The sequence below is a fragment of the Dasypus novemcinctus genome, chromosome 14 (genome assembly GCF_030445035.2).
Source record: "Dasypus novemcinctus isolate mDasNov1 chromosome 14, mDasNov1.1.hap2, whole genome shotgun sequence".
Lineage (NCBI taxonomy): Eukaryota > Metazoa > Chordata > Mammalia > Cingulata > Dasypodidae > Dasypus > Dasypus novemcinctus.
The window spans coordinates 108,161,592-108,189,547 of record NC_080686.1 but is presented as its reverse complement, the minus strand read 5'-3'; the positions used below and the strand labels follow the sequence as shown (position 1 = coordinate 108,189,547).

General features: G+C 58.7%; 2 protein-coding genes across 11 annotated transcripts; one reads left to right on the top strand and one right to left on the bottom strand.

Moving 5' to 3' along the window:
• The first annotated feature begins 30 nt into the window (after positions 1-30).
• On the top strand, positions 31-27,532 carry LOC131273326 (proline-rich protein HaeIII subfamily 1-like). 9 transcript variants are annotated; one of them, XR_011645724.1, is made up of 5 exons: positions 31-217; positions 441-492; positions 2,755-2,845; positions 3,122-3,255; positions 19,637-19,861. XR_011645724.1 is itself a non-coding variant. In XM_071208072.1 (2 exons), the coding sequence occupies exon 1, from the start codon at positions 10,294-10,296 to the stop codon at positions 11,452-11,454; it is 1,161 nt and encodes a 386-aa protein (XP_071064173.1). In that variant the 5' UTR covers positions 10,138-10,293; the 3' UTR covers positions 11,455-11,696; positions 26,791-27,532. The 9 variants fall into 9 exon arrangements, 1 of the variants encoding a protein (XP_071064173.1); XR_011645725.1 differs by lacking the exon at positions 19,637-19,861 and adding an exon at positions 26,791-27,532 and having other exon boundaries at positions 34-217; positions 441-483; positions 2,767-2,845; XR_011645723.1 differs by lacking the exon at positions 19,637-19,861 and adding an exon at positions 26,791-27,532 and having other exon boundaries at positions 34-217; positions 2,767-2,845.
• LOC101414994 (gasdermin-D) lies at positions 6,792-11,352 on the bottom strand. 2 transcript variants are annotated; one of them, XM_058276131.2, is made up of 11 exons: positions 11,225-11,352; positions 9,901-10,115; positions 9,527-9,719; positions 8,892-9,060; positions 8,524-8,626; positions 8,325-8,378; positions 8,121-8,201; positions 7,817-7,992; positions 7,447-7,588; positions 7,253-7,326; positions 6,792-7,154 (listed from the first exon to the last, which is right to left on the bottom strand). In XM_058276131.2, exons 2-11 carry the CDS (start codon positions 10,109-10,111, stop codon positions 6,912-6,914), a joined length of 1,446 nt encoding a protein of 481 aa, XP_058132114.1. In that variant the 5' UTR covers positions 10,112-10,115; positions 11,225-11,352; the 3' UTR covers positions 6,792-6,911. The 2 variants fall into 2 exon arrangements, with proteins under 2 accessions (XP_058132114.1, XP_058132113.1); XM_058276130.1 differs by lacking the exon at positions 11,225-11,352 and adding an exon at positions 10,894-11,003.
• Positions 27,533-27,956: the final 424 nt, after the last annotated feature.

Here is a 27,956-nt window from a genome sequence, read left to right as displayed (position 1 = left end):
GCACCCGCCCTGCTGGTTCTGGGAACTGGGCCCTGAGCTTGCCACGCTGTGCCTGCTTCCTGCCAGCTGGCTGGGCAGGGGCCACAGAACGTCCTTTTCTGGGTCGGCTGCAGGTCTGCTGGGCAGCACGGCCTCCTGCTTCTGTGTCCCACTTCATAGCACCTTGCCCCACCTGGAGGAAAAGGTGCAGTGAGTCCAGGAATTGTTTTGCAATGAGGTAAAGGAGCCGCGAGCTTTCCGGGCAGGTTGGGACACACCCAGGAGGGCCGCAGGGCCTGTGGAAGGCTGTCTCAGCGAGTCTCGACTGGAAGGCCCCCCAAGGCCTTGCGGAAATGCCCCGGCCAGCAGAGTAACAAAAACCCAGGAGGCGAGTCCACATCCTCGCCCCGCTCAGGAAGCAGCTGTGCTCTCCTCTCATGTTGTTACTGGATTTTATCTAGGTCCTTGGCGATGCTACAGAAATGAACGTCAAGAGGACGCAGGGTGAGTAAGGTCAGTGATTTATTCAGTAGGGAGGGAAGAGAAATGGGAGAAAACAACAGAGCAGGGGTCCCGGGTAGAGAGGAAGGGGGTGAAAAGGGATGAAGAGGGCTGATGTACAGGCTACAACTCCGCATTACAGATTATGAATCCCAGGGTTACTTGCGAGGCCACATGGCAGAGGAAACTTGGCGAGAGCGGCAGGCAAGGACAGGGGCGAGTGCAGAGGCAGGAGAGCCGGGCGAGGGCGCGCTCGGGCCTGGGCCTGGCTCTCCAGCTGCTCATTGCTCCCCCTGTGCTAAGGGCAGGGGAGGCTCCCGCTGCTCACTGTCTTGACTGATCACCCCACCCATCACTCCCTCAGCCAGGGCCCACGATGAAGTCCCTAGGGAGCACCCGGGCTTTTCCTGGCTCCCAGGAGGAAGTCTGGGTTCTGGGTAGCAGAATCCCGGGGACAGGGGTCCTCAGCAGCCATCTTGGGGGCTCCAGATGTCCACGTGGACTCTGCCGGGTTCCAGATCCGCCTGTTCGCTGTCTTGCTGGCTGCTTCATCCCCCTCACAGAGCTCTACGCCTGTAACCTCACAGCGGCGCAGAGGGAGGGTGACCTTTCTTCTGTAGCTGCTTCCCGCTGGCTAGGGGCTCGAGACCCTGCCTGAAAGGCGCAGAGCTCCTTGCTGCTCTACCTCGCCCGTAGGAAGAGGGACCTGGCATCCTGTAGGAAGCTGGGGGAAGCCCCCGTGTCGCTCACAAGATGCTGGTCCTGGAAGAAATCAGTTCAATTAGAATTTTGAGAATACACATCTCCACTAAGAGGACACGGGCCACAGGCGTAGAAAAGGCCAGGGGTCTATAAAGGCCGCATTTCTCTGACATCAGGGGGTTTATTTTGCAGGTTTTGAACACTGTCTAGGACTGTTTTAGAGTAACTGACTTAGAGATGACATTTTTCCTTCAGGAGAGGACATTCCCTTCCCTGTGATGCAGTCAGCAGGTCAAGGGCCCTGCGATTTGGCATTGATGTGGGCTCTGGGTGGGGGGCTCTTTGTCTCTTCAGAGATAACCTAAGCTGTCAGACTTCTGGGTGTGACTTAAGAGGCTGCAGTCCTGCCCTTAGTGACAATGGCAACGACTCCAGGCCCAGCAAACAGTTTAACAATGCAAGGTCTATAAACTTTAAGTATTTAGGGAAATGTAAACCAAATATGCTAAGAGCTTACCTAGAATGTCTGGAGTCCATGCTAAAAGCTTACCTAAGATGTGGGAGATATATATGCTAATTCAAGCCTATTGAGAACTGAAACAAAGGGACCGTTTGGCCTTTCCTCTCTGTATAAAAGACATTTGAAAATCTTATTCGGGGCTCGGGATTGAAACAGAAAGCTCCCGAGTCCGGCCAGCCATCAATAAACTGTTTTTCCTTCTCAAAATCATTCCTGAGTCCTGGCCTCTCTATACGCAAATAATTGAACCTCTCTCAAATTCTACAACAGCATCACCACAGCAGCCAGAGTCTGCTTGCTGTTCCAGCGCTCCTGAGGCGCGGCTGGTTTCATCTGTGCTGCTAGTTCTTTCCAGGGAGCAGTTGAAATAGACAGTGGGGTTTGGTAGAGATTGCCAGCCCAGTGTTCGATGGTGCTGGTGATGCTTACAGCAGCTGAGGGGGATGAGAAGGGACATTGGCTTTTAAAAAGGAAACAGACAAGGGTTTTTTTAAAGGCAACATTTGGTTTGTTCTCCCTCTAGCAATAGGCGTTTGGGCTAGAGTTAGAGGGAACAGCTGACTTTGACACAGACACTACGTAGCTTTTTCTTTTGCAGAGGTAGTTTAGGCCGTCCAATGCCTGGCATTTGTGCACCCTGTCAGGTGCTCTTGGTGAGCTGGCACTTTCTTGGGCAGCTGGTTTCATTCAGGATTAGTGCACCAAGTTGGAAATTGTAGGAGTAATCAGAACTAGAGAGTAAAGTTTCTTTCATACTGGTAACTCTTGTGTTTTCTGTGATTTTCAGGTTCTGGGTAAGGAAAGATTGCCCACGGGCCATCTCAAAGGGGCTAGGCCAACGTGGGCTCTAGCCACCTCGTCTGCTGTTTCTCTTCTGGTGGGAAAACACGTAGACCTGGTGGGATGGCACGTGGGTCTGCCAGTCCTTCCAGGGTATGATCCGCACATCTGGACAGGGGACTTTAACGGGGGAAGATTGTGGGAAACAAAGGCGTGTTGTTTCCAGGGAAGCAAGTTACTTCCTTGACCACCGAGTCATGCTGTCTCCATAGCTGTCTCTGCAGGTCCTAAATCTACAAGGAGATGTACACTCAGGCGGAACGAGGACTAGGTGGAACACAACCTGGGCAACAAGATTCATGGGTATGCTTTCTCAACAATATCAGAGAACACTGAAATTCTGTACTCTGAATGATAATCATAGCTTTTGATCCATTGTGTTACACAGGTTGAGGTAATGGGAAGAGTTAGCTAGGATAGTTGCTGGTTCTCATGATTGCTTGGGGTATATAAAGAAGCCCCTGAGACTAATAAACTCGTCTGATGAGCTTGAGGCTTCAGTGCTCACAGATCCCCTAATCCCAATCTCTCTTTGCCTTTGATTCCCGATACCCTTTGGGTCCATGACTCCGACATCAGGTGCCCAACGTGGGGCCCAAAGCAGTGACTGCAGCAGAGATTCTTCCTCGGCAGTATCGGGAACGCAGAACTGAAAACCTTCCTGGAAGATTGAGGCGTCCTTCGAAAGGTGACTCAAGTCTGACCATACAGTGGTAAGAATCTTAATTTTGCTTTCCGCTAGCATCAGGGTATGGGAAATCAACCAGGACATCTGGAAGAATAGTCACAGGTACTAAAGACTCTTCTAAATACTGTTGGAATCTCAGTGGAAACTGCTGATTTACTTGAACTTTTTGCTCTAGTACAAAAACACTGTTACTGGTTTCAGCCATGAGGAAAAAATCTTTTAAATCTTAAACAGTGGAAACAGGTAATGAAGGCACTACATAGAGCACACCAAAAAGGAGAGACTATCCCACTGTCGGTGTGGGCTTTGGGGCAACAGATTGCAGAGAGGACAAGGGTGAGGATGAGCCCCCCAATGAGACAGGAACTCACCCCTTTCTGCCTAAGCGCATGTCTACACTGAATATTTCTAAAGCCAGCATCTACCCTAATTGGTGTAATGTAGCCCCTATGGTCCCCCGGTTACAATGCCGACAGCCCCGGGAACATTTACTGATGCCATTGACAACGTATTTGTACCTAATCCAGTTCCAACTACTCCTTTAATGCGTTGTTTCCTGCAAGGATCTCGGCAGGGGGATCCTGTAGCAATGCGATTACTAACAGCTTTCCCCGTACACATTCAACAATTTCCCCAGAGGCAAACAACCCTCAAGGAGGATATAGTTTTCATCATGAACCCCTGCCATTTAAAATTCTGAAAGAACTTAAACAAGGCTGTGCATAATTTGGAACTAACAGTCCTCACACTTTCGACTTACTGCAGGGCTGGCTCAAGCTGGCCGACTTATCCCCTGGGGTTGGGACATGCTGGCTGGAACTGTTTTAAGCCCGGCTGAGTTTTTGCAATTTAAAACCTGGTGGACAGAGGAAGCGACTATGATTGCACGCCTTAACGCAGCACAGACTCCTCCCGCTCTTATTTCTGCAGAACAATTACTGGGTATTGGTGACTGGTCTGGAATTCAAACACAGCTCCAATACAGCGACCAGGCCAGAACACAAGTGCACAATTCATGTTTGGCAGCCTGGAAACGGATGGGGCAGGAGACGAGCTCGGGGAGGAGCACCTGGGGCAGCGGGGGCTGGACATGAGCCCCGTGGGCCCTCCTGCCCCACCGTGGCTCCCCTGCCCCCCAAGGTCTGGGGCAGGTCCAGGCTCAGAGTGGCCTGAGTGGACCCCTCAGGGCAGCCCCGAGGGGACAAGCCAGCCCGGCCCCTCCCCTCTCCTGGACAGCAGGAGCCAGAAGCCTGGGGTGCCCCATCCCGAAGGGGCCCCCTCCCACTCCTCCTTCACAGCAGGGCGAGGCCTGGCGGTCCAGCGGGCAGGTCCGAGGGGGCGCCCACGGAGCCCCCCGTGGGAGAGCAGCTGTGGGCTTGGCAGGTGTGTGAGCAGGTGGCACCCGCCTCCCCCTCCAGGGGCAGGTCCGTCCCCGGGATCCTCATGTCCGGCCCTGTAGGAGGCCGCGTTTGGGGCGCAGGCCGTCCCTCCCAGGGACTGCAGCCGTGAACACGTCCCCCTGCCCCGGACGGCCCGCCAGCAAGGCGCGCTTCAGCCAGTCCTCGGGCCCCGCCTGGGCCTCCGAAGCCCGAAGCCCACAAGACCCCAGGCGGGCGGGCCTGGCCAGGCTGGGCTCCCGAGGCCGCCCGGGCTCCAGGACTCGCGGCCCGGCCCTGGCCCAGGGCCAGCACCTCCCCAGGCCGAGACGACCAGGGCCTGCGCGACCGCCCGGGAGAGGCTCCTGGTGGTAAACGCGCAAATGGGAGGGCCGGGGGGCTGCGGCCCCGCCCTGCTGCTGACGGAGCCCCCTGGTTTCTCGGCTGCTGACCCAGATGTTCTCCAGCGGCGGGACTGCCCTGCCCGGGGATTCGGAGCTGCTGCTGGCTTCCCCCAGGGCCGGCCTTGCTGACCAGCCCTGGGGGTCCTTGGCTTTTCCGGATTCCGTTGGCTTCCGGCTTCTCCCACGTCCGGTTCCCCTTGCTTGTGAGAACCGCGGCCACGCTGGCTGAGGGCCGCCCTCGCTCAGCTCGGCACCTTCGCCCAAGATCTCTAGGCCAGGTGGGACCTGAGCAGGCCTTTGGGGGGTGACTCAGTTCCCCAAACCTGTTCTCCAGGTGACGCCTTCCCGCCCAGGCAAGCTCGGCCAGTCCTGCTCAGACGCTCCCGCTGGCTCGGCTGCGTGGGCCATGGGCGCTGGTGGTCCCAGGACCCCGGGGCCCAGCGGTGGGGCTGCGGCGCGGCCCGTCTCATCGCCTGGCCTGGAGGGTCTCCGGGCCCCAGCAGCAGTGCCCGTCCCAGGCCCCGTTCTCCCGGGGTCCACCTTTCAGAGTGGATCTAAAGGGAGCTCTTGGTTCTTGGTTCAGATGGGTCCGTATTTTACTGCGGTAAGACGCACGTTCCGCACGAGGAGCTGTTTGGGGCAGCTTGTGGCGTCTGGTGCGCTCACCAGCTCTCGGGCACCCATCCAGACACCCGTGGAGCTTCCCACTTGAAGGGTGCGGGGGTCTCTAGGCGGCAGGGACCTGCCTCGGGGGTATTCGGTCGTCGGCCCTCACTGCTGGGCTGGGTTCCAGGCTTTTCTGGGGGGAAACTTCCCAGCCCAGGTGGAACCCGGCGGTGCCAGCGGATGCCGTGGGCAGCGGCGAGCAGAGGCGGGAGCTGCCCATGGCCGTGTTGTTTTGGGGTATTCAGTTGTCGGCCCTCCCTGCTGGGCCGGGTTCCGGGCTTTTCTGGGGGGGAACTTCCCAGCCTAGGTGGAACCCGCCGTGCTTTCCCCGGGGAGTCCCGCGGGTTGGACGTCGAGGTGCACTGTGACGGGGGCGCCGAGGCTGGCCATGGGGGGGCCGTGGCAACTGCCCCCACGGCGAGGCAGCTTGCCCCTGGCTGCTGAAGCCCCCCGGCGGCCCAGCAGAGACTCCACACCCCTCCTCAAGAGGGGGCCGCTCCTCCAGGCGCCCCGAGGTCCTGGATTCCCACGGGGGCGGGACCCGCCACCCAGCACGGGGAGACCTGCGCCCAGGCGCCGCTCAGGAGGAGCGGGGCAGGCCCGCGGCCCCAGCAGGGACGGAAGGCGCCTCTCTAAGACGCCCCCCCGCTCCTCCAGGACCCCGTGCGCCCCCGGGGTGCAGGGCCCGCCTGCTCTCCAGCACACCTGCTCGAGCGGCCAGCAGCCCCCACCGCCCCCGCGGCAACTTCCTGAGACCCCAGAGCAGAGCTTCCTTCCACACCCGGACAGGGACCCACCCCGGAGGGGACCCCGGTTCAGCCTACGTCCTGCCCCCAGGGGGCACGCATGAGACCAACCTGCACCCGAGGGGGTGGGCGCGAGCGGGGGGCAGGCTCCCCTTCTGGAATCGGGCCCGCGGTCCAGGTGGCAGGCAGGGGCGGGGGGCAGGCTCCCCTTCTGGAATCGGGTCCGCGGTCCAGGTGGCAGGCAGGGGCGGGCCCGGGACACGCTTGCGCCATAGGGAGACCCACGGCCCTCCCTACCCAGGGTGGGCACAGCCCCTCCCCTCCCTCCTCCAGATCCAGGGCCCCTCAGAAACCAGAGGCCAGTCTTCCTTGGTGCGTCCCCCGTTTATTGAGCTCCCCCGACTCCCGGGCCAGGTGGGGAGCTGGCCCCACGGGTGGGCTGGCCTGGGCCCGAGCACTGCCCCTGCCTCACCCGCCGCAGCAGGCAGGCTAGCTGGGGTCCTGGTTCAGCTGCACGAGCAGCGCCAGGGAGACGTAGAGCGCGCACACCTGGGCCTGCGCCTGGGGCTCCCAGCACACCTGGGGGGCACCCCGCTGCAGCCTGAGGCCGCACGCCTCCAGCAGGGCCCAGGTGGGCGCCCCCTCCTCCCAGCCGCCCTCCAGGAGCCCTGGCGGCAGGGACACGTCCGTGGGCTCCTGCCACGGTTCACTCTGCTCCAGGATGCTCTCCACCTGCCAGGACAGGGCGGGTAATGGTTAGGCGGGAGGGCCCCAGGACCCCAGCACCCACCCACCTCCCCAGGGCAGCCCACCGGCCCTTCCCCTCTCACCAGCTCCAGCGGGCCCTGCAGGGCCCCTGTGTCCAGCGCCTGGGCCATCAGCAGCTGCTGGCCTTCACTCAGCACTGGAGAGAGGCCGAGGGTAAGAGGGGTTTCTGGAAAGCCCCGGCCGGGGCAGACCACAGGCCACTGCCCTCCGTGCCGCTCCTGGGGTGCCCACCCTGCCCACCCCCAACGCCCCTCACCGGCCAGGGCCCCCAGCAGGTAGAGGACAGGGACGGCGAGCTCCTGCACCACTTCTCTGGAGGGAAGCACCAGGCACTCGAGGACCGCGCCCCCCGGGCCATCCTGCGGCTCTAGCCGGTCACAGCACAGGCCCTGCTCCAGCTGGGCAAGGGACAGGGCAGTGAGCAGGGCCGGCTCCCCGGCCCCCAGTCTCCTGACCCCCGGCCCCGACCCCCAGCCTCTGTGGCCTGCTTGGCCGGACCCCCGCCCCCCCCTCCAACGCCGCAGCCTGCTCACCTCCGCCTCCGTGGCCTGCAGAACTGGCCCTCCAGCCCCCGGGCACCCGCCAACCCCCCGGGCCCCCAGCCCCCTGCCTGCCCGCCTGCTCACCGCCGCCTCTGTCGCCTGCAGGGCCGGCGCGTCCTGAAGCAGCTGGCCCAGGGCCGCCCGCAGCACCTGGCACAGGTCCCCCGACAAGCACTCCAGGCCCCGGCACTGGGCCCCCAGCTCCGCCCGCAGGCCCTGCAAGTCCTCAGTGACCACAGCCCCCTCCTCGGCAACCCCATCTGGGGGAACGGAGGGCTGGGGTCATCCAGGGGCCCTAGAGAACCCGGGTCAGGAAGGGCAGCCCCCCAAGACCGGGCCCAGTGGGGGACCCCATCCGGAGGCCCAGGGGCGGCCGGGAGGCACCGACCTGCCTGGAACGGGAAGCCGCGCCAGATGATCCTGATCGGAGACAGGAAGCACGAGGCCGGCTGGTGCTGCTCCCTGCGGGCTGGGGGTGCGTGGGGGGCGGGGGTGGGCCTGGTCAGGGCAGGTTGGGGGGCGGGTCCCCCGTGTGCGTCTGCAGGCCGCCCAGTGGCACATCCCAGGGCCCGGTGGGGCACTGCAGCCTCACCTTCCTCAGGCGGCTGGAAGCTTCTCTGCTTCTTGTCTGGGAAGAAGACGATCTCTGCAGGAGGCAGGAGCACGGTGGAACAGGCAGCTGGGCCTCCCCGCAGCCGGGTGTGCTGCACCCCCAGCGGCACCTCCGACCCGCCCCCTCACTGAGGGTGCTCCAGGGGCCTGGGCCCGCAAGACCCCCCAAGCCCACTCACCCCAGTCGGAGCCGATCACCAGCTGAGCCACCTGGAAGGCGAGGGTGCTGCCGGCGGGGATGGTGACCGTCTTCTTGTGGCTCCGGTGGCCCTGGCCCTCGCCCTGGGGGGTGGACGAGGGCTCTGGGGGGACTGGGGGCAGGACACCGGCGGTGCCAGCAGACGCCGTGGGCAGCGGCGAGCAGAGGCGGGGAGCTGCCCACCGCCGTGTCGTTTTGGGATTGGCAGTAGGGTTGGGGTACGGCCGGGGGTCCTGAGGAGGGTCACAGAACACGGGGAGGCGCAGCATGCCCCGAGGGGCGCCGGCCGAGCCCAGCCCGCCGCCTGGGACGCTGCCCCCTGCCCTCCCGCCGCGGCTGCTCACGCACCTGCAGGCAGATGGCCCCGGGCAGCGCAAACTGGCCCGAGCCTTCCTGCTTCTGGGTCCTGGTGATCTCCACCTCCTTCTGCGTCTGCAGCACCTCTGTCACCACGAACAGGTTGTCCCCGCGGTGCCTGAGCTGCTGCAGGACCTTGTGCTCTGGCTGCCGCAGGCGCCTGGGTAGGCAGCGCAGGGGGCTCACCCCAGGCCCCGCCCGGCTCCCCCACGCTGGCCGCGCCCCCGCACCGGCCCACTGCTCTCAGGAACGCTTCATGCTTGCCGGCTGGAGGGAAGCAGGGAGGGGCCCAGGGCTTTGGGGACTCCCAGGCGTGGCCCCTGGCATCCTCAGGGCGGGTGGGGAGGACGGACGAGGGCCAGGGGTGAGCCCACCCCCACCCTCCTCCAGGCTCCGCTGTCTGCCCCCCGCCGGGTTCAGATCTCACAGTTCTGTCGTAAGCTCAATCCGAGTGCCCTTGTCCATCCACCCCAGAGCCCAGCCGGGGACCCCCACCCAACCTCCTGCCCTCAGGCCTTGCCTCCTCCTGGCCACCCGCCGCCCTGGCCCACGCTGGCCCCTGCCTCGGCCCCATGCACTCGCCACTGTGGGCAGGCTCCCAGCCCCAGCCGGCCGCATTCGCCCACCTCTCCCGGTGCAGGGCCTCCCATGTGCCGTGCTCCACGCGCAGCATGCACACGTCCGTGGAGGCGCTGGAGCTGCCCAGCACGGCGGCCCCGCCCGCGATGCGCCCTTGGCCCAGGGCGTCCAGCTCCACTTTGCCCTGCAGCTGCCCGTCCACGGAGTCGTGGAATTTGAAGTGGCCGCTGGGCTGCAGGGCTGGGGCAGAGTGGACCTGAGGCCCCGTGCCTGCCCGGCTCCTACCCTGGGACCCCCGGCTCTGGGGACTGGCTGTGTGACCTTGAAGGCGCTCTCTGGAAGCAGGGAGCCCCGGGGCCCAGGTGGCAGGAGGCCCCACCTGCTCCCCCACCCCACCCCAGCAGGTGCGGCCACCTGGTACCTGGCTCCGGGGCACCAGGCTCCAGGATGTCCGTGATGGACAGGTTGAGGCACGTGTAGCGGGGTCTCCAGAACCACGAGCTCGGGGGCTTCCTGCTCACCAGGCAGTAGGGCCGGAAGGTGGCGGAGGCGCGCAGGCTGTCCACCGCGATGAGCTCGCGCTTGCGGTCCAGCTCCCGCAGCACGCTCCGGGCCACCCCCTCGAAGGCCATGCTCCTGAGGACAGCCAAGAGGCAGGGCTGGGGGGGGCGCAGGGTGGGGGTGGGGGCTGGGGGGTGGCGCCTGCACGCCTCCATGGCGACCAGCTCCTCCCCCGGCAGCGGCCCCTCCCCGCCTGGCTGGGGGCTCCGCCTGGGACACGCCCCCTCCCCCGCCCCAACGGCACCCCCTAACCATGCGCCGACTGGCACAGGAAGCAAAACGCCCGCCTGCCGCCCACCCGGGCAGCTTCCTGGGGCCGCGCGCGCCTCTGCGCAGGGTAGAGCAGGTGCCCGTCCCGTGTCACAGCCCTGAGCGAGGGCTGCGGGGGCGGGACGAAACAAGCCGCGACCTCTGGGACACTGAGAGATGCCCACACCCAGCCAGGGGTTCCCCACCCCCAGCCCCTGCTTCTAGGGTCTTCTGGTGCCCCAAGCTCGGGGGCCACCTTGGAAGGCCAGGTCTGGCGCACAGGCGCCCCGGGAGGGGCGTGCGGCCTCCCCTCGAGGGTCGGGAACGCACCCGGGGCGCGGGCGCCAGCGCGGAGGGGTCTCTGCGCGAGGAGGGCGGACCTCAGAGAGGAGCCGAACCCAGCGCCACCCTCGCCCGCCCCGAACAGGGGCCGCCTCCCCGGGGCGGCGTGGGGACCAGTCCCGCCCGCCTCCCCGCGGCCACCGCGAGCCGACAGCGGGCTGCGCGGGAGCAGTCGCGACCCAGCCGCAGGCCGGGTCCCGGGGAGCTCCGTGCCCTCGGCGGGGCGCGGGGCGGGCGCCCGCGGCTGCGGAGCGCGACTCACCGAGACCGTGGCACCCAGGGGCACGTGGCGCGAAGGAGGCCGCCGGTGGCGCCTGCCCTGCCCGGAGCCGCCCCGCAGACGACCCGGAGGCGTCCAGACCCAAAAGCGAAAGCGTGGGGACCTGACGCCGCCGCGCCGCGCCCGGAACCGCCCCCGCGCCCCGCCCCCGCAGGCTGCGGCCAGGGGCACCGAGCAGGACGCGCGCCCCTTGAGCCCCTGCCCTGGGGCCCCCACACCCTCCTGGGGCCCCCTGAGCTCCTCCGTCCCCCGGGCCGCCGGGGTGGCCGCGCTGCGCCCCTCCCCCAGGGCCCCCGTCGCTCCCTTCTCTTACCCTCGCGCCCGCGCTTTGCCTGCTGGTGGTTTCCAGGCAAGGAGGGCGCGCAAATGGCCAGCCAGCCCGTGAGAGGCCGCCGGACAATGCGAGCCGGAAGGGCAACGCCAGGCCAGGGGGATGGCTCCAATCACAGTCAGGAAGTAACCAGGGCAGAAACCGGGACCCGGGACACGTGGTGGGAAATGAAGAAGGCGGCGGCCTGGGGCTGCAGTTCCTCCAAAAGTTAAACCTCGACGGCCTTTGTGACCCGGCGGTCCCACTCCTAGGAAAACAGTCTGGAGAAACGAGGTTAGGTGTCAAAAAACCCACGCACGTTCACGCCATGATTCATGACAGCCAAAAAGTGCCCACGAGCTCATGAATGCGTAAGCCAAGCGCGGCGTGCCCACACAGCGGGGTGTCGTGCAGACTGGGGAGGAGATGACCAGCCGTTGCGCACTACGACTCGGACGTACCTGGAGATCACGAGGTCAGCAAAATGTCTGGGATCAGCAAATCCACAAAGTGCACGGGTGGTTCCTGGGACTGGGGGACAGGGGAAACGGGAGTCACTGCTAGAGGACACAGGGTTTCTTTTTGGGGCTATGGAAACGTTCTAAACTTGGTCGTGGCAAGGTTAGGCAATGCTGTCCAGGCTGAAAACCACTGAATTGAGCAATCTAAGTGGGCACGTGACCCAGGAGTCATCTCACTGAAACTGTTACACAAAATAAACCTCTGTGCCAGGTGGCAACGTCCATGCTCGTGGCAGCCCCGGGGCCCCGTCGGTCCTGGTCACTGGGGGCCGGCCACCTGCCCCTCGCTGGGGTCGTCATGCCATCCCAGCCCTCCTTGCCCGTACTGCGAGGTGGGACTGGGGGCTCCGGCCTGGGCCCCGGGTCTGGAGATCCCAGGAGAGGGTGGTGGGAGGTGGCCCCCGAGCCCCGAGGCCAGGCTGCTTCAGATGGGCTCTGGAAGCCACTAGCTGGGTGACGTGGGCGTCCTTGCTGGTGGTGGCAGGAGCCTGTGGGAGCCTGGGTAAGGCATGTGTGTGCGCACACGTATGTGCATGTGTATGTGTGTATAATGCATGCTTGTACACCTGTGTCGAATACATGTGTGTGCATGGACACGTGGGCACTCATCTGGGCACTTCTGCCCTGTGCATGAGCATCTGTACACGTGTGTATACAGGGGCACGCGCCTGTGCCCGTGTGTCTGTGCACATTCCTCCTGTGTGTGCGCGCGTGTGCTGGGGAGGGCCGTGCTGCCGTCCCTCTCCCCGCCAGCCGGTTTCTTTTCTTCCCTTTGCAAGAAAACTCTTCCTGGAAAGCACCTCGCGGGCCACCGCGGGATCCCACCTCTGCAGCCAGGCCGGCTCCAGGCGGCCCCAGGCCGTGGCCGTGGTGAGCGTCCCGCATGCAGTGGGCGCCGCGTGGCCCTCCCTGAAGTCGCCTGGTGGCGGGCAGGTGCCGCCCACGGCGGGACGGGCAGACCCTGCACTCTGCCTGCCCCCGCAGGCCAGCGGCTGCACCTCGCCGTGTGCATTTCTGTTCCTTAGAGCTAACCCCAAGCGAGAAGTGCCGGGTTAGCCGGTGGAGCGGCTGTCCCCGGGGCTCGTGACCCGGTAGCAGGAAGGCAGGAAGTGAGTGCTGAGGCAGGCAGGAAGGCGCGAGGGGGCCTGGCCACGCAGCCCTGGTTCCCGGGACAGACAGAGCTGGGGGGAGGGCCAGGAGCTCAGGGGTCGCACAGTCCTCACCGCCACCCTGCCCCTGGCTTCACCCTCTGCCCAGGTGGGGGCTGGGGTTGGCTGAGGATGCGGCAGCGACAAGCTGCAGTGGGGGCCCTGCCCTGGGAGGGACAGAGGCAGGCGGTAGAGAGCCAGAGGCGCGGGGCCAGGGGGGACACGCGGGGGAGGCAGCCGAAGGGAAGCGGGCAGGGCAGAGCTGAGGCCGCGCCTTGCCGGAAGCAGGGCCCGCGGCGGGAGGCGCCCTGCTCTGGGCATGGCCCGGGCCGGCCACTCCCCGGGACTGCAGCCCCAGCCTGGCCACCCCCCGGGTTCCTGCCACGACTCCTGGGCCCTGGTGGCAGCCAGGCTGGCAGGGTGGGCACGGAGGCCCCGAGCGCGCCCACGACCCGTGCGTCCGTGGGCTGTGGCCCTGGGCTGTGGCCGGCTTGGCCCGGCTCTGCGGTTTCCCGGGCAGCGGGGCAGGCTGCGGGCAGCGAGGCCAGGCTGCGCCCTCCACCATCCCGCGTCTCCTGCCGCTCCTTCTCCAGCCCCATCGGGGTCACAGCCCGCCCCCCAGCCTCCACCCCACGTAGCCCTCACCTCTCCCACCCGCACTACTTCTTTCAGTGACCCGAGCCACCATTATCCATCCCCAGCGCTGCATTTACGCTGCACTGGGGTCAAATTACATGAGGAAAGGATGAACATTCTAGAAAAATCTTAGTAACTACCCATTTTCTACAATGAAAGGACATTCAAAGCTCACCTTGACCTCTTCCCAGGACCCCGCGGCCAGGGTCAGCAGACAGGCCGGCCCGAGGCTGCCCAGGACCCGGTCCCACAGATGCTTCCCCTTGGGGCCCAAATCCCCTGTGGCCTCCCTCCTGCCCACCCCCCAGGCTGGCTCCCCCCTCCCCCGGCCCTCCTGCCGGGATTTCTGGGCCAAGGGTCAGCCAAGGGCAGGGTGGGGTGTGCGGGGTCGGGAGCTACTCCACTCATGCCAGCTGCTCCCACCACCCCCTGACTCCCTCCCTGGGGATGGGCAGAGGGGGTTGGAGGGCCCTGCTGCCCAGAGGGAGCCCAGGGCCCCTCCCAGGCCGCCGGCGCCCGCCCCGCTGGTTCTGGGACCTCCGCCCTGAGCTTGCCACGCTGTGCCTGCTTCCTGCCAGGCCTCCTGCCAGCCGGCTGGGCGGGGACAACAGAACGTCCCTCTCGGGGTGGGCTGCAGGTCCGCGAGGCAGCCCCGCCTCCTGCTTCTGTGTCTCACTTCACAGCACCTTGCCCCACCTGGAGGAAAAGTTTCAGTGAGTCCAGGAATTGTTTTGCAATGAGGTAGAGGAGCAGCTGAGCTTTCCGGGCAGGCTGGGACACACCCAGGAAGGCCGCAGGGCCTGTGGAAGGCTGTCTCAGCGAGACTCTACTCCAAGGCCCCGGAAGGCCTTGCGGAAATGCCCCGGCCAGCATTACAACATTACGCATTACAGCATTACAGCAGAGTAACAAAAACCCAGGAGGCAAGCCCACATCCCCGCCCCTCTCGGGCACAGCTGGGCTCTCCTCGCCTGTTGTTACCTCCTTGGCTGTGCTGCAGAAATGAACGTCAAGAGCACGCAGGGTGAGTTAGGCCAGTGATTTATTCAGTAGGGAGGGAAGAGAAATGGAAGAAAATACTAGAGCAGGGGTCCCAGGTAGAGACGAAGGGGGTGAAAAGGGATGAAGAGGGCTGATGTACAGACTACAACTCCGCATTACAGATCATGAATTCCCAGGGTTACTTGCGAGGCCACATGGCAGAGGAAACTTGGCGAGAGCGGCAGGCAAGGACAGGGGCGAGTGCAGAGGCAGGAGAGCCGGGCGAGGGCGCGCTCGGGCCTGGGCCTGGCTCTCCAGCTGCTCATTGCTCCCCCTGTGCTAAGGGCAGGGGAGGCTCCCGCTGCTCACTGTCTTGACTGATCACCCACCCGTCACTCCCGCAGCCAGGGCCCACGATGAAGTCCCTAGGGAGCACCCGGGCTTTTCCTGGCTCCCAGGAGGAAGTCTGGGTTCTGGGGAGCAGAATCCCGGGGGCGGGGGTCCTCAGCAGCCATCTTGGGGGCTCCAGATGTCCCCATGGACTCTGCCGGGTTCCAGATCCGCCTGTTCGCTGTCTTGCTGGCTGCTTCATCCCCCTCACAGAGCTCTACGCCTGTAACCTCACAGCGGCGCAGAGGGAGGGTGACCTTTCTTCTGTAGCTGCTTCCCGCTGGCTAGGGGCTCGAGACCCTGCCTGAAAGGCGCAGAGCTCCTTGCTGCTCTACCTCGCCTGGAGGAAGAGGGACCTGGCATCCGGTAGGAAGCTGGGGGAAGCCCCCGTGTGGCTCACAAGATGCTGGTCCTGGAAGAAATCAGTTCAATTAGAATTTTGAGAATACACGTCTCCACTAAGAGGACACGGGCCACAGGCGTAGAAAAGGCCAGGGGTCTATAAAGGCCGCATTTCCTTGACATCGGTGGTTTATTTTGCAGGTTTTGAACACTGTCTAGGACTGTTTTAGAGTTACTTACATAGAGATGACATTTTTCCTTAAGGAGAGGACATTCCCTTCCCTGGGCTGCAGTCAGCACGTCAAGGGCCTGCGACTTGGTGTCAGCACAGCACCAGAGTCTGCTTGCTGTTCCAGCGCTCCTGAGGCGCGGCTGGTTTCATCTGTGCTGCTAGTTCTTTCCAGGGAGCAGTTGAAATAGACAGTGGGGTTTGGTAGAGATTGCCAGCCCAGTGTTCAATGGTGCTGGTGATGCTTACAGCAGCTTAGAGGGGGATGAGAAGGGACATTGGCTTTTAAAAAGGAAACAGACAAGGGTTTTTTAAAAGGCGACGTTTGGTTTGTTCTCCCTCTAGCAATAGGCATTTGGGCTAGAGTTAGAGGGAACAGCTGACTTTGACACAGACACTACGTAGCTTTTTCTTTTGACTGGCATTTGTACACCCCGTCAGGTGCTCTTGGTGAGCTGGCACTTTCTTGGGCAGCTGATTTCACTCAGGATTAGTGCATCAAGTTGGAAATTTCTTTAATAGCTGTAGGAGTAATCAGAACTAGAGAGTAAAGTTTCTTACATACTGGTAACACTTGTGTTTTCTGGGATTCAGGTTCTGGGTAAGGAAAGATTGCCCACGGGCCATCTCTAAGGGGCGAGGCCAACGTGGGCTCTAGCCACCACGTTTGCTGTTTGGCTTCTGGTGGGAAAACACTTAGACCTGGTGGGATGGCACGTGGGTCTGCCAGTCCTTCTAGGGTGTGATCCGCACATCTGGACAGGGAGCTTTAATGGGGGAGGATAGTTAAGACTCTCGTTGTCTGAGTTATTAACTGACAGGTGTTGGAATACGGCTAGTAGGGAGACCTGGGCTTGTGCTGCTGCTTTAGCAGCTGCTTCAGCTCGAGTATTTCCCTTTGCTCTAGCAGTGTCTGTTTTCTGATGCCCTGGACAATGCACGACTGCTATTTCTTGAGGCAACAGTACGGCTTCTAGTAAATCTAGGATTTCTTGCCTATACTTAATAGGTGACCTACAGTTAGTAAGCAAGCCTCGTTCTTGCCACACAGCAGAGTGAGCATGAAGGACAGGGAAAGCATGCTTAAGAGTCTGTGTAAATATTGGCCCATTTCCCAGCTGCTAGTTTTAAACTTCGGGTAAGGGCAATTAGCTCTGCTTTCTGAACTGAAGTTCCAGGGGAAAGAGCTTTGGCTTTTATGGTTTCAAACTGAGAAATCACTGCATGGCCTGCCTTTTTAATTCCTTCCTTAATAAAACTGCTTCCATTTGTGAACCATTCCATGTTTGGGTTCACAAGAGGCTCATCTTTTAAATCTGGCCTGCTTGAGTAGTTTTGGTTAAGAGTTTCAAGGCAGGAGTGGAGCAGGGGTCCCTCGGGATCTGACTTGAGGCCCTCTACCAGTAATAGAGTACTCGGGTTAAGAATTGGACACTCCCTTATTTGCACTTCAAGAGTGTCTAGCATTTGAGGCTGGTATTTAATTAACTGGCTCCCTGTGAGCCACTGGCGGCCCCTGGCCTCAAGCACATCCTTTACCTGGTGTGGGGTGAAGACTGAGAGGTCACTGTCAAGCTAGGTTGGCGGCTTTCTCAATTAAAAGGGTTGTTGCCCCACTGCTCTCAGGCAAGGTGGCCATTCCTTTATTTTACAGACATGTTCATTAACTACCCAGAAAATGAAGTTTACCAGGACTTTTAACATGGTCAGTGCTTTTCTGTACATGATCTAATAGAAAAGATAACGCAGTAATCACCAGGCACATATCTAGACCAGGATAAAGGCAGAGTTCTTAATACTAATTAACGTACTAAAGGCATGAGTTTCTCTTTGAGCTGCAATTAATAGATTCAAGTTTCAGGTCTGCAGTACCTTACATGTTCTCTCTCCATGGAGCAGGCCACGACGCCAATTGTATTTAAGTTCTGCTCACAGCACTCTGGCGATTATGGCTCCACTCGGTATGTCCTTTGCACAGCGAGCAAGCCGCAGCATCGCTGATCCTCGAGAGGAGCTAAGAAGGTAGTTTGCAGTGTTTCGCTGGCTGGCGCAGGGCGCTCTCTGGCACTATGGAACGGTGCCAGTTTGGAGGCGATGTCCATTGTACATTTGGCTGTACTGAGCCATTGTTGGCTGCAGGAGTTTGAAACTGCAACATAATTTCCATCAACTGCAGGAGCATAACCAGAGGTGTAGTAGATATTTTTATTGTTTGAGGGGTCAGTGAAAAATTTAGCCAATAATTTATACGGAGGAGCAACCTGCAATGTATTCAAGGCCTGATCTGAATGCACAAGAGAGTTTGACAATGCTGAAGTTTATCTCTTGATTTTCATATACCTTTTAAACATTTCCAGTGCAATGTGTTACATACCAAATGGCTTTGCTTACTTCTCCACTTTTACCATGAAGACATTAGCAGGTATTTTACCTTAGCAGTAGAGGAAAAATGATTTTTCCCATTTTAAAAATGAAAACTGAATATTCCCAGTGGAATCAAGGTAACTTTTCATTACCGGCACTTGAGAATGCACATTGAGGTGACTTTTAGACAGGCTTCATCGCTATGAAGTTACTTTTTGCCATTAATATCAATCTAGGTTTTTAGTTAATAAAGGCTTCTTAGAACCAGAGTCATTTAAATGCTTCAGTTTGAGAGATGCTTTTACAAACTCTTTATAATTGACCACAACCACAGACTGGCTAATTTACCTCAGATTACAATTAGCAACCAATGGAATTTACTTTATGCATTTAAGAGAGGGCAGCCCTACGTTTAAGTTCACTAGATATGAACTTAGAATTTTCATCATTTGTTAATTTGATATTATTACCCTGATATATGAAGTTACACATTGAGCAAATAGGCAGACATGAATAGAAACACAATTTACTTAAAACTTTCATTTTTTACAAAATAAGTTTAACTGATTTGAAAGATCTCCTGAAACGTTTTTTTTTTTTTTTCAATTTGCACTATGACCACATAGTTTTGCACAAGAATTTTGTTTCTTAACTAATGGCTTATAACCAAAATATCCCCAATGCTTTAATACAATTTTCCTTTGTTTCAGAACTTTATATTTTACTTTGACTTTAGCAGACTTTGGATGAGAAGACTAATTTTATGTACAGTCACTGAGGCTACTGAAGCCTCAGGGAAGCTGGTTTCTCTCATGAATGCCACTTTTAGGAACCCCGACAGCCAAGGCAGGAGGCCTCCTTCACTTCCCAGTCCACGGAGACAAAAAGACCCCAGCAGCTGCTGGACCGAGAGAGCAGACGTTCAACCCTGAGGGTCAAGAATTCCCCCAGGCAGCAGTTTAGCCCACACTTGGAGCCATGAGAGGAAGCAGGGCTGCTGATGCCTGTAGGACAGGGGACAGGCATGTCTCACGTCTGCTTTTCCCTGGGCTACAGGCGCAGAAGCTGTTATGAAACACCCATCAGCAAAGGCAAGGGGTGAGGCTAGGCTTGAAGTGACCATAAACGAAGGTAAGGTCAGTTTAGAATTTACACTTTGAAAATAGGTTCAGGCTAAATCTACCCCATTATAATTTCAGTTATTATCCTTCTGCTGTTTTATAACATAAATACATCTATAAGTGATCTTAACTCTTAGTTACAGTTTCTAGTAAGTTTTTACCTGAAGGTGAATTGAGTACCTTTATTAACTAAGCCACAAGAATTTTATTAGTAACAACTTTGTGATGTTTCTTTTTTTTTTCTAGTGGCTGAAATAATTTCACTTGTAATTTATACATTGAATCCACTAGCAAGACAGTATTGACCCTCAAAGACTCATTCTCAGGTCACCTTTTACCGTCATCCAATTTGTAACAGGTGAACCCCAAATCTGATTTCCTAGGCACAAGCAAATTGACAACGTTAAACACAGATTTCAAAGTGGAACACAAGGGTATGCACAAAGTAAAACAGAAGAGAGAATTCTATACCTTTAGCATTTCAAGGACTGCTTTGATCTTAATTGATGGATCATGAGTTTTTTTTCTGTTGCTCACTATTCACACCTTTTATAGACACAACTGAGTTTAAACTGAGAAGTTTGAGGTTTATTCCCTAATTTCTTTAAGGAGACATGACATGAGGTTTCTGGGCCTCAGATTTATCTGTTCTCTTTTCTTACGCTGGCTTAACTGGAATTCAGCATTTCATGCAGAGGCTGACCTTGGCTCTGCTGTGGCCGTGTGGACTGGAAGTAGCAGAATTTCCTGATTCCGAAGAGACTCCTCTGGGGAGTTTGCTGGTGGGCTGGAGACTGCACCCATTATCCTCGCAAGAATGAAGAAGCGCCCTGTAGTCGGCTGTTCTGAGGTCCCACAGTCCTAGCGACTAAATTCACTGCTCCATATAATTTGGAGCTGAAGCCCTGCCTCAGCGTCCTGGGAATATTTATTTTCATGGCATAATTGGCCTCAAAGTGCCCTTGTGGGCAGGTCTAGGGAGTATCTGATTCCAGATGTCAGATAAATGAGCCCAAGCCACCTGGGAGGCCTGAGCAGCGGCCCCAAATCAAAGCACCTGCGACGTTTGTCCCAGGAGATCTTTGGCTGCTCTCTGAATGGAGGGGCCCAAGGGGTGGGGGCATTCAGGTTCCTGCTCTGGTTCTCGGCACCCCTACTTTCCAGGGTTCAAGACCGACCCAAACAGAAGTTCCTGAGTTCAAGCTCAGGAAACCTTTGGCTGCTCTTTGATTCCCACCACCCTAGGAAATCGGAGCTCCCTGCCCTGGGGCATTGCCGGGGCGTTCCCGGGGCAGCCGGGACTTGGGGAGCAGGCTGATTGGATTTCAACCTGAAACTGCCAAGTGGAATTGCCCTTCTTCCTCCTCCCCTTCCAGAGTTATTAAGTTTAGCCGTAGTTCTGACTTTACTGTCTGACAGTTTTCCAGTTAAACCAGTTATCAAAAGGCCATTAAGAGATTAGAGGTTAATTGTACAAAGTTAACAGGCTTTGGGGGCTGAGGCAATAGCTTCCTTGCTAAACAAAGGCCTTTTCCACAAGAACTTTATTTTCACACCTTTTTAAAGCAGACCAAAGCATCCTAACACAAACCTGCAAAGGAGATTCAGTAGAAAGGTAAAATACGGTAACGGCTAGAAATTGCAAGGGTGTTCTGGTCAGGTGGCCGCCCTGGGCACGGGGATCTCCCGGGCTGCGTCTTGGCTCTGCCCGCCCTTTCCCACTCACCCCCCGGGTAGCTGGGTGTGGGCAGAGAGGAATGCCCGGGCGGGCTAAGCCCTGGCTCTCCACTACCGCTGCGTTCCTTCTGGAGAGGGCGGGAGAAGGCGGCTGTCGCTGCCCCGAGCGCAGGGCCTCTGGCTGCTAAAACAGCTTGAAAGAGCAGCGGGCAGTGAGCTCCTGTCCTTGCCCCAGCGCTCCTGACTGGGGTCGGATCTAACAAGGCGGGGCGCGCACGGTGCAGACGCAGAGAATTCCGCAGCCCCAGCCCCTTCCCTCCCGGGATTACAACCTGCGGGCGCTCCTACGCAAACCCGTCTAAAACAGAGAACCGAAGGAAGGCATGACAGGCTGCAGGTCGTCGTTTCACTCACCAATAAACTGCCTGGCTCACCAAATATGTTACCAGATTTTATTTAGGTTCTTGGCTATGCTGCAGAAATGAATTTTAAGAACATGCTGGGCGAGTTAGGCCAATAATTTATTCAGCTAGGGAGGGAAGAGAAATGGGAGAAAATAACAGAAAGTAACAGCAGGGGTTCCAGGTAGAGAGAGCCTGCTCAGACTGAGTGGCTTACAGCGGCACCTTCCAATGTGCTGGGGGCAGGTTAGTGGAGGGAAAGAAGGAAGGCGCTGGGACCCGGCAGAGACCGTGGCCGGGGGGAACTCGCCCCGAAACCCCCTGCTGCGAAGGACAAAACCGGAGAGACCCCCCTCGACCTGGCCACGAGGCCCCCGTGGAACTCTCCCCGGGGTCAGAGAGAAGCCCCACGTATCTCCAGACAAAAAGGCCTCCCCACTGTCCCTGCGAGCTCGCAGGTGGGGGGCATCCCAGCCACGGGGCCCCTCCCCAGCATCAGGGAGGGGGAAGGGAAGGTCTCCAGAGGCCCGGCCCGAGCCCCCACAGCAGGCTCACCCGCGGCCTTGGACTGTGTACTTCTTTTTTTAAGATTTTATTTATTTCTCCCCCCCCCCGTTGTCTGCTCTCTGTGTCCATTCGCTGTGTTTTTCTGCATCCCTTGTATTCTTATCAGTGGCACCCAGAATCTGTGTCTCTTTCTGTTGCATCACCTTGCTGCGCCAGTTCTCCATATGTGCGGGGCCATTCCTGGGTGGGCTGCACTTTTTTTTTTTCCGCATGTGGCAGCTCTCCTTTGGGGCTCCCCTACGTGGGGGACACCCCTGCGTGGCACGGCACTTCTTGCACACATCAGCACTGCGCGTGGGCTGGCTTGTCACACGGGTCAGGAGGCCCGGGGTTTGAACCCTGGACCTCCCGTGTGGTAGGCGGATGCTCTATCACTTGAGCCACATCCACTTCCCTGCGCACTGCTCTTCTTTCTCATAAACGCTAGCCCTCGCCTGCGCCACGGCATGTCCTTAAATGCTTTTATGCGGCAGAGCCAAGCACCCAGAAGCCCAGAGCGCCTGCTCACGAGCTCGGGATTCCTTCGGGGTAATTTGGTCTGGGCTGGGCTGAGGGGCTCAGGGTGGGGGGCTGGGGTGCCCTGGCCTCCCACACGGGGCCGGCGGCCGTCAGGAGGGCCGGTGGGCCCAAGTGGGTGCGGGCTGCCCCTCTCCAGCAGCCCAGGCCCGGCGGCACCCAGGGCGGTGGTGGGGGCCTGCAGGTGAGCAGGGCGGGGCCGGCCTTCCCAGGACCGTCCTGCTGGGTGGCGGCCTCGCCTCGAAGGGAGGGCAGCGGCTGGAGGGGAGGAGCAGGCGGCATTGGTGCAATTCTCCCACCACCACGAGCAGCAGGGGCTTGGGGCCAGAGGCCTGGCACCCAGGTGCGGGCGGCGCGGGCTGCCCGACACCCGCAGGGAGCCCCCCGCCTTCACCCCGGCCACCTTCCCGTGTCCTCCCACTGTCCTGGGGTCCCTTGGCTCGCAATGCCCTCCGCCCTCCGTCCCCGCGTCCCCTGCGGCATCTGTCTGTCTCTCCTTTGCTTACCTGCGGGCCAGGTCGGCCTCTCTTGGGCTCTGTGAGCCCCGCAGGTGCTGGGGGATGGGGCGCCAACGCACCTTTCTGGGGGACAATTCAACCCATAACCCTCCATCAAATGGGGAGCTCAGGCGGAGCACACAGTAGGTGCTTCCTAATGGCGGCTCTTGCCTGGAACCGCAAGCCCTGAGGAGAGGAGGAGAGGGCAGAAGCAGGGCTCTGACCGCGGGGGGTCAGGGCTGCTGGAAAGACCCCGCAGCAGGCCCAGCAGTGCCCGGGGTCAGGCCGCCAGCCGGGCCGGTGCCGCCCACCCTCTTCTCCCTGCTGCTGCGACCTGGCTGCCGCGAGCCTCCTTGCAGCGCTGGAGAAAAGGGCATCTCGTTTGCCCACCGCCGCGCAGCCCATCGCCTTGTGACCTCGCTCCTTGCACGGCTCCGGCGGGCGACGGCTACACCCCTGCCCGACACGAACGCCTGCCAGCCCCGCGCCCCGGCCCTCTCTGCGGGCCAGCCCCGCCCGCGGGGCGTCCCGAGGCCACACGCACCCCGCACCCCCGGGCGCCCCCACCGCGGCCTCTCCCGGGGCGCGGACCTCGCTGCGCACCCGCCGCAGGGACCCGGGTGGCTCCAGGCCTTGCGAAGGGCCCCGGGTCGCGCTCCACGCTCCCGCGCCGGCGCCGCGGGGAAGCCTCCCGCACGCCCAGCCCCTCCGCGGCGACCCCGGCCCAGCGGGGGCTCAGGGGGCCGCGCGGAGCTCGCCGCCCTCGGGCCCGGCTGGCGGGGGCAGAACAACGAGAGGGAAGCGGAGAGGTGGCGGCTCCGCCGAGGCGCAGCTGGGGCGTGGGGCTGTTGAAGTGCCGGGAGGGGGGGGGGCTCGGCGGGCCTGGGGCGGGGTGGGGGGCCAAAGAAGCTTCTGGATAGACCCGCCTCTCGGGAGGACCCCGCGCGGGAGGGGTCTCCGAGCCCCCAGCCCCGCAGCCGGGGGGACGCAGGGCCCATCTGCGGCCTGGCTTCCCGCTCCGCCCCGCAGGCCCTGCGCTCCCAGCCCGGGGGGGCCCTCGCCGCCCTCCCCTCCCCGCGCCCGCGGCCAGCACCTGCCCCCACGCCCCTGCTTTGGGCTTTTGGTCCTGGGTTTTCAGCAGTCTGACCGGGTGCGCTTACGTGTGGTTTTCTTTACGTTTATCTTGTTTGGTGTCCATTGAACTTTGGTTTTTGTGTCAAGGTTTGAAATATTTGGCCATTACTTTTATTTTAAAACTTCATTTATTTAACTTACAGTTTTCCATTGTAACCATTTTTAAGTGTACGTTTCAGTGGCATTGAGTACATCTGCAATGTTGTGCTACCGTCACCACCACTCACTACCAAAACTTTTTCATCGCCCCAAACAGAAACTCTGCACCTGGTGAGCAGAGCGCCCCGCCCCCGCCCCGGGACCCCCGCCCTGCCTGCCTCCTCTTTGGCTTGACTCTTTCTGGATATTTCTCACAAGTGCGGGGACACTGTTGGTCCGGCTTGTTTCTTCCGCTCAGCATTGTGCCTTGCGGGCTCCTCCGTGCGGGTGCACGGGCACCTGCTTCCTTCTGATGCCCGGTTCTGCCCACCGTGCGGCCGGCCACATCGGGCGTGTCCACGCACCTGCCGCTGGACACTTGGGCTGCGCCCGCCGCTTGGCTCCTCTGATGGCCGCTGGCACGCAAGGCTCTGCTGGCGTCCCTGCTTTCAGCTCTTCGGGTGCACGCCTGGGAGTGGGGCTGCTGGGTCAGGTGGTTTGAGAAGCACAAGGCTCATCTCTCTGAGGAACCGGTGAACGGCTTCTCACGCTGCACAGCCATTACTTTTTCCAGGATTTTCCCCTTCCATGTTCTCTCTTCTCTCCCTGGAGACTCCAAATATGCCTATGCTAGATCATTTGATACTGCCAGGCCGGTGAGGCGCTGTTTGTTTATCTTGGGCCTTTTTCCCTCTCTGTGCTTTGGTTTGGATGGTTTCTATTGACTTCCCTCCAAATTCACTGATCCTTTTCCTCCAGTTTCCAATCTGTTGTTAAGCCAATCAAAACTTTCATGTCAGAGACTGTATTTTTTTTGAGTTCTAGAATTTTCATTTATTATTTATTTTTTATAGCATATGTAGGCTTCTAGAAAAATCATGCAGAAAGTGGAGTTCTCATCCCCCCAGTTTTCCCTATTATTAACGTTTTGCATTAATGTGTTATATTTGTTACAATTAATGAACCAATCTTTATAATTCTATCCTTCATTCGAGTCCATAGTTTGCCTTAGGGCTCATTCTTCATGTTCATTTGTTTATTTTGTACGGTTTCTTCTTCACTGCGTTTCCCCAGTGTGTCCACCCGTTGTATCCTCTTTTCTTCCCAGTCCCTGATGGCAGCTATATTCCCTTTTCAGCGTCCTCGTTGGTTGGTTCCGTGAGCTCTGTCGTCCTTTGTCTGTTTCCACTGGCTCTTTCAGTTCTGCGTGGGTCCACGTCTGCTCCAGGAGCTGCACTGCCGCTCCACTTCGGGGGCTGCACTTGGGAGCCTGGACTTGGCTGCCGTGCTCTAAGGAGTGCTTGGTGCCGCCACTTAGCTAACGTCCTGGTGGGCTCGCGCCGTCCTCTCAGGGCTTCTGGTTAGGGTTGGCCGCCTCTGAGCGTGTGTCTGGTCCAGCCTGCCCTAGGCCTGGCAGTGCCCGAGCTGACCAGGCCTGCCCCTCCATTGGCTGGACTAGCCGGTCTGCCCCCGCGCCCCTCCAGCCCCACCTGCATTCTCTTCCGGTTCACGCGCTTGTTAGCACTGAACTTGGCCAGTGTCTCCAGACGGCAGAAGCTGCTCAGCCCCGCTCACTGCCCGCAGACGCTGCCCGCAGATGCCAGCTGCCCCGCTGCCCCTGACTCCCTGCTCCTCTTTGGATGCGTCCATCTACGTTCTTTGGTAATTGCCGCAGGCAGAAAGCTTGGCCACTGTGGGATTTGCCTCCCCTTTCCTTTCTATCCCCATCACCACTCTGTTGTGTCAGTGCCTGAAAGCAGTTATTTCACTTATTTTTCGAGGTTTGCATTTGCTGATAGTGGGAGTCTGGTACTCATGACAGAAGAAAAACCTTGCCTGCTATTTAGGATCTCACAGCGCCGTTGAGTGGCTCTTGAATGGGGCGGCAGCCCGTTCAGAAAGGAGAAGGCAGCACCTCTGCGGGGCGGGAGGGAGACCCGCACTGCGGGCGAACGTGGAAAGCGAGGGAGGCTTTTGACTGGCTGACCGGAAGTTTCCACCTTACCCAGGGGTCTCACACGGTGGGGAGCAGGTGGTTGTCTAGGAAGGACAAAGGTAGCCGGTGTGAGAACGAGGGGCTGAGGTGCCGACAGTTGGTTGGCTGTAGTCAAATTTGGTTTTCTGGACAATCTGGACATTTACAGGAATTAGAAACTAGCTCGGGTTTTTGGTTTTGCTGACCTGAGCCTCAGCACTGGCTCTGCCAATGATGGACATTCCAGATCTTATTTACCACTCCTCACCCCTCCCCAGCCAGAACCGCAAGTGTTTGGCTTTTCATTTTGTTACTGATGTTTTCACATGAGCAGATTTTAATTTCGGTATCAAATTTATCAGGTTTTTTTTTGTTTTATAGTGTGGTTCTTTTCCTGTGTAAGAAATCTTGTGCTTACCTCAAGATAATGAAGATACTCTCCACCCCACCCCCCCAAGTGCTTTCAAATTTGAACCCTTTATGCTTAGGTCTTTGATCCACCTTGACTTTTTTCTGTTGGTGGTATAAGGTACATATTGAAATTCCCTTCTTCCCCTAAAATATATTTAGTTGTTCCAGCACCATTTATTGAATTGACCAGGCTTTCCCCTTTGACTTGCATTGGTGCACATGATTCCTTTTTATTGTCGTTCTCATCATTTTCATTTTGGAGGTGATTTAAAAACAGAACCCTCAGTTCTTGAGGGCAGAAGGCAGAGTCCTTGGGGAGCGATGAGGGTGACTTGAAACAGGGAGAGTAGAAAGCAGCAGAAAGCCAGGTCTGCTGTTATGTGGTGGGTCCTAAGTCATGGGCCCTTCATTCCCCCCCAGAGGCGCTAGGAGCTGCGCAGCCTTTACTACCCACTGTGAGCCTGGGAGGGTAAATGATTTTACCAACCATCTCGAGTAGCTTGCGCTTCCATTTTATCCAGGGGATTACAAGGAAGAACCAGAGGCTAAGTGAACCAGGCTGACGTACCAGTGATCCTTTGCAGTGCTGAAAGACACCCTGCCCCAGCCCAGAGAGAAGAACAAAGAAATCAGGCGGACGCCAGCAAAGCTGCTCATCTCCACCACATGGCCACAATCCCACACCAACATCCTGTTGCCAGTTAACGAACTGGGCCCCAGGACCCCTGCCCAGACAGCCCCTCCCTCTGTGGTCCTGTAGTCCACGTAGCTCACGTGCCCATCACCCTCACCCCTCCCCTCTCCCCCTCACCTTCCCTTGGTCTCAAGCAGCCCTAGAAGCTGCTGCCCAGCTCAGGCTTTTGAGCAGAAACCTCTTTGGGTGCTGCTCCTGCATTAATGCAACTGTAGCTCAGTAGACTTGCTCTGTACCCCATTTGTTTATTTCCAGCTCAAAAGTTTGGTGCCAGAGGTGGGATCCGAGGTGGCTGCCGGGACGACACCTGCGCTGCCTTGGAAACGAGCATGGCACCTGCAGGAATCCTTCGTGTCCCATCCTCTCTGGGGTCGTCTCCTGGCTCACCCGGCCAGCCTTCTCAGATCTTCGAGCTCCCACCTCATTGAGATCTAGGTCAGAACCTGTTTGATAAGCTGATGTCTAATCAGACCCTCTCTCACGGCCTCTGTTTTTGATGGTCAAGTAAGAAATTGTTTCTCCACAGTTACTGTGAGAAACACCCAGTCAGTAAATTTTATATTTCTGTGCTTCTGTGTTTCTGTGGTTTGTGTCTGTTTAATGTATATTTTCCTACCTCCCGACAGTAATACTAAATTGAAAAATAAAAATTCTTAAGAGAGCTCTATTCAGATTTTATACATAAATAAATTAGAATCCCAGAAGTTGGAGAATTGGAGAAGGTGAGCTTCTGGTGCTCTTTCAAATCCTCCTGTCTTCTTCCTCTGGGTTCTAACTTAGTTTGACTCCCCTTTTATAATAAGATTTCTCAAATCCTAATGAAGATTCAGTGGATCTTGCAAAGACTTCAATCTTATCATTCAGATTATTCAGATTTATAAGCCTGGATACTCAAAGCTTTGCCAATTAATATATAGGACTGCTGGTAAAAGTCATGCAAAAATTTAGGTAAAACTATTTTAAAAAGAAAAGCAAAGGTACTTTTCAATACAC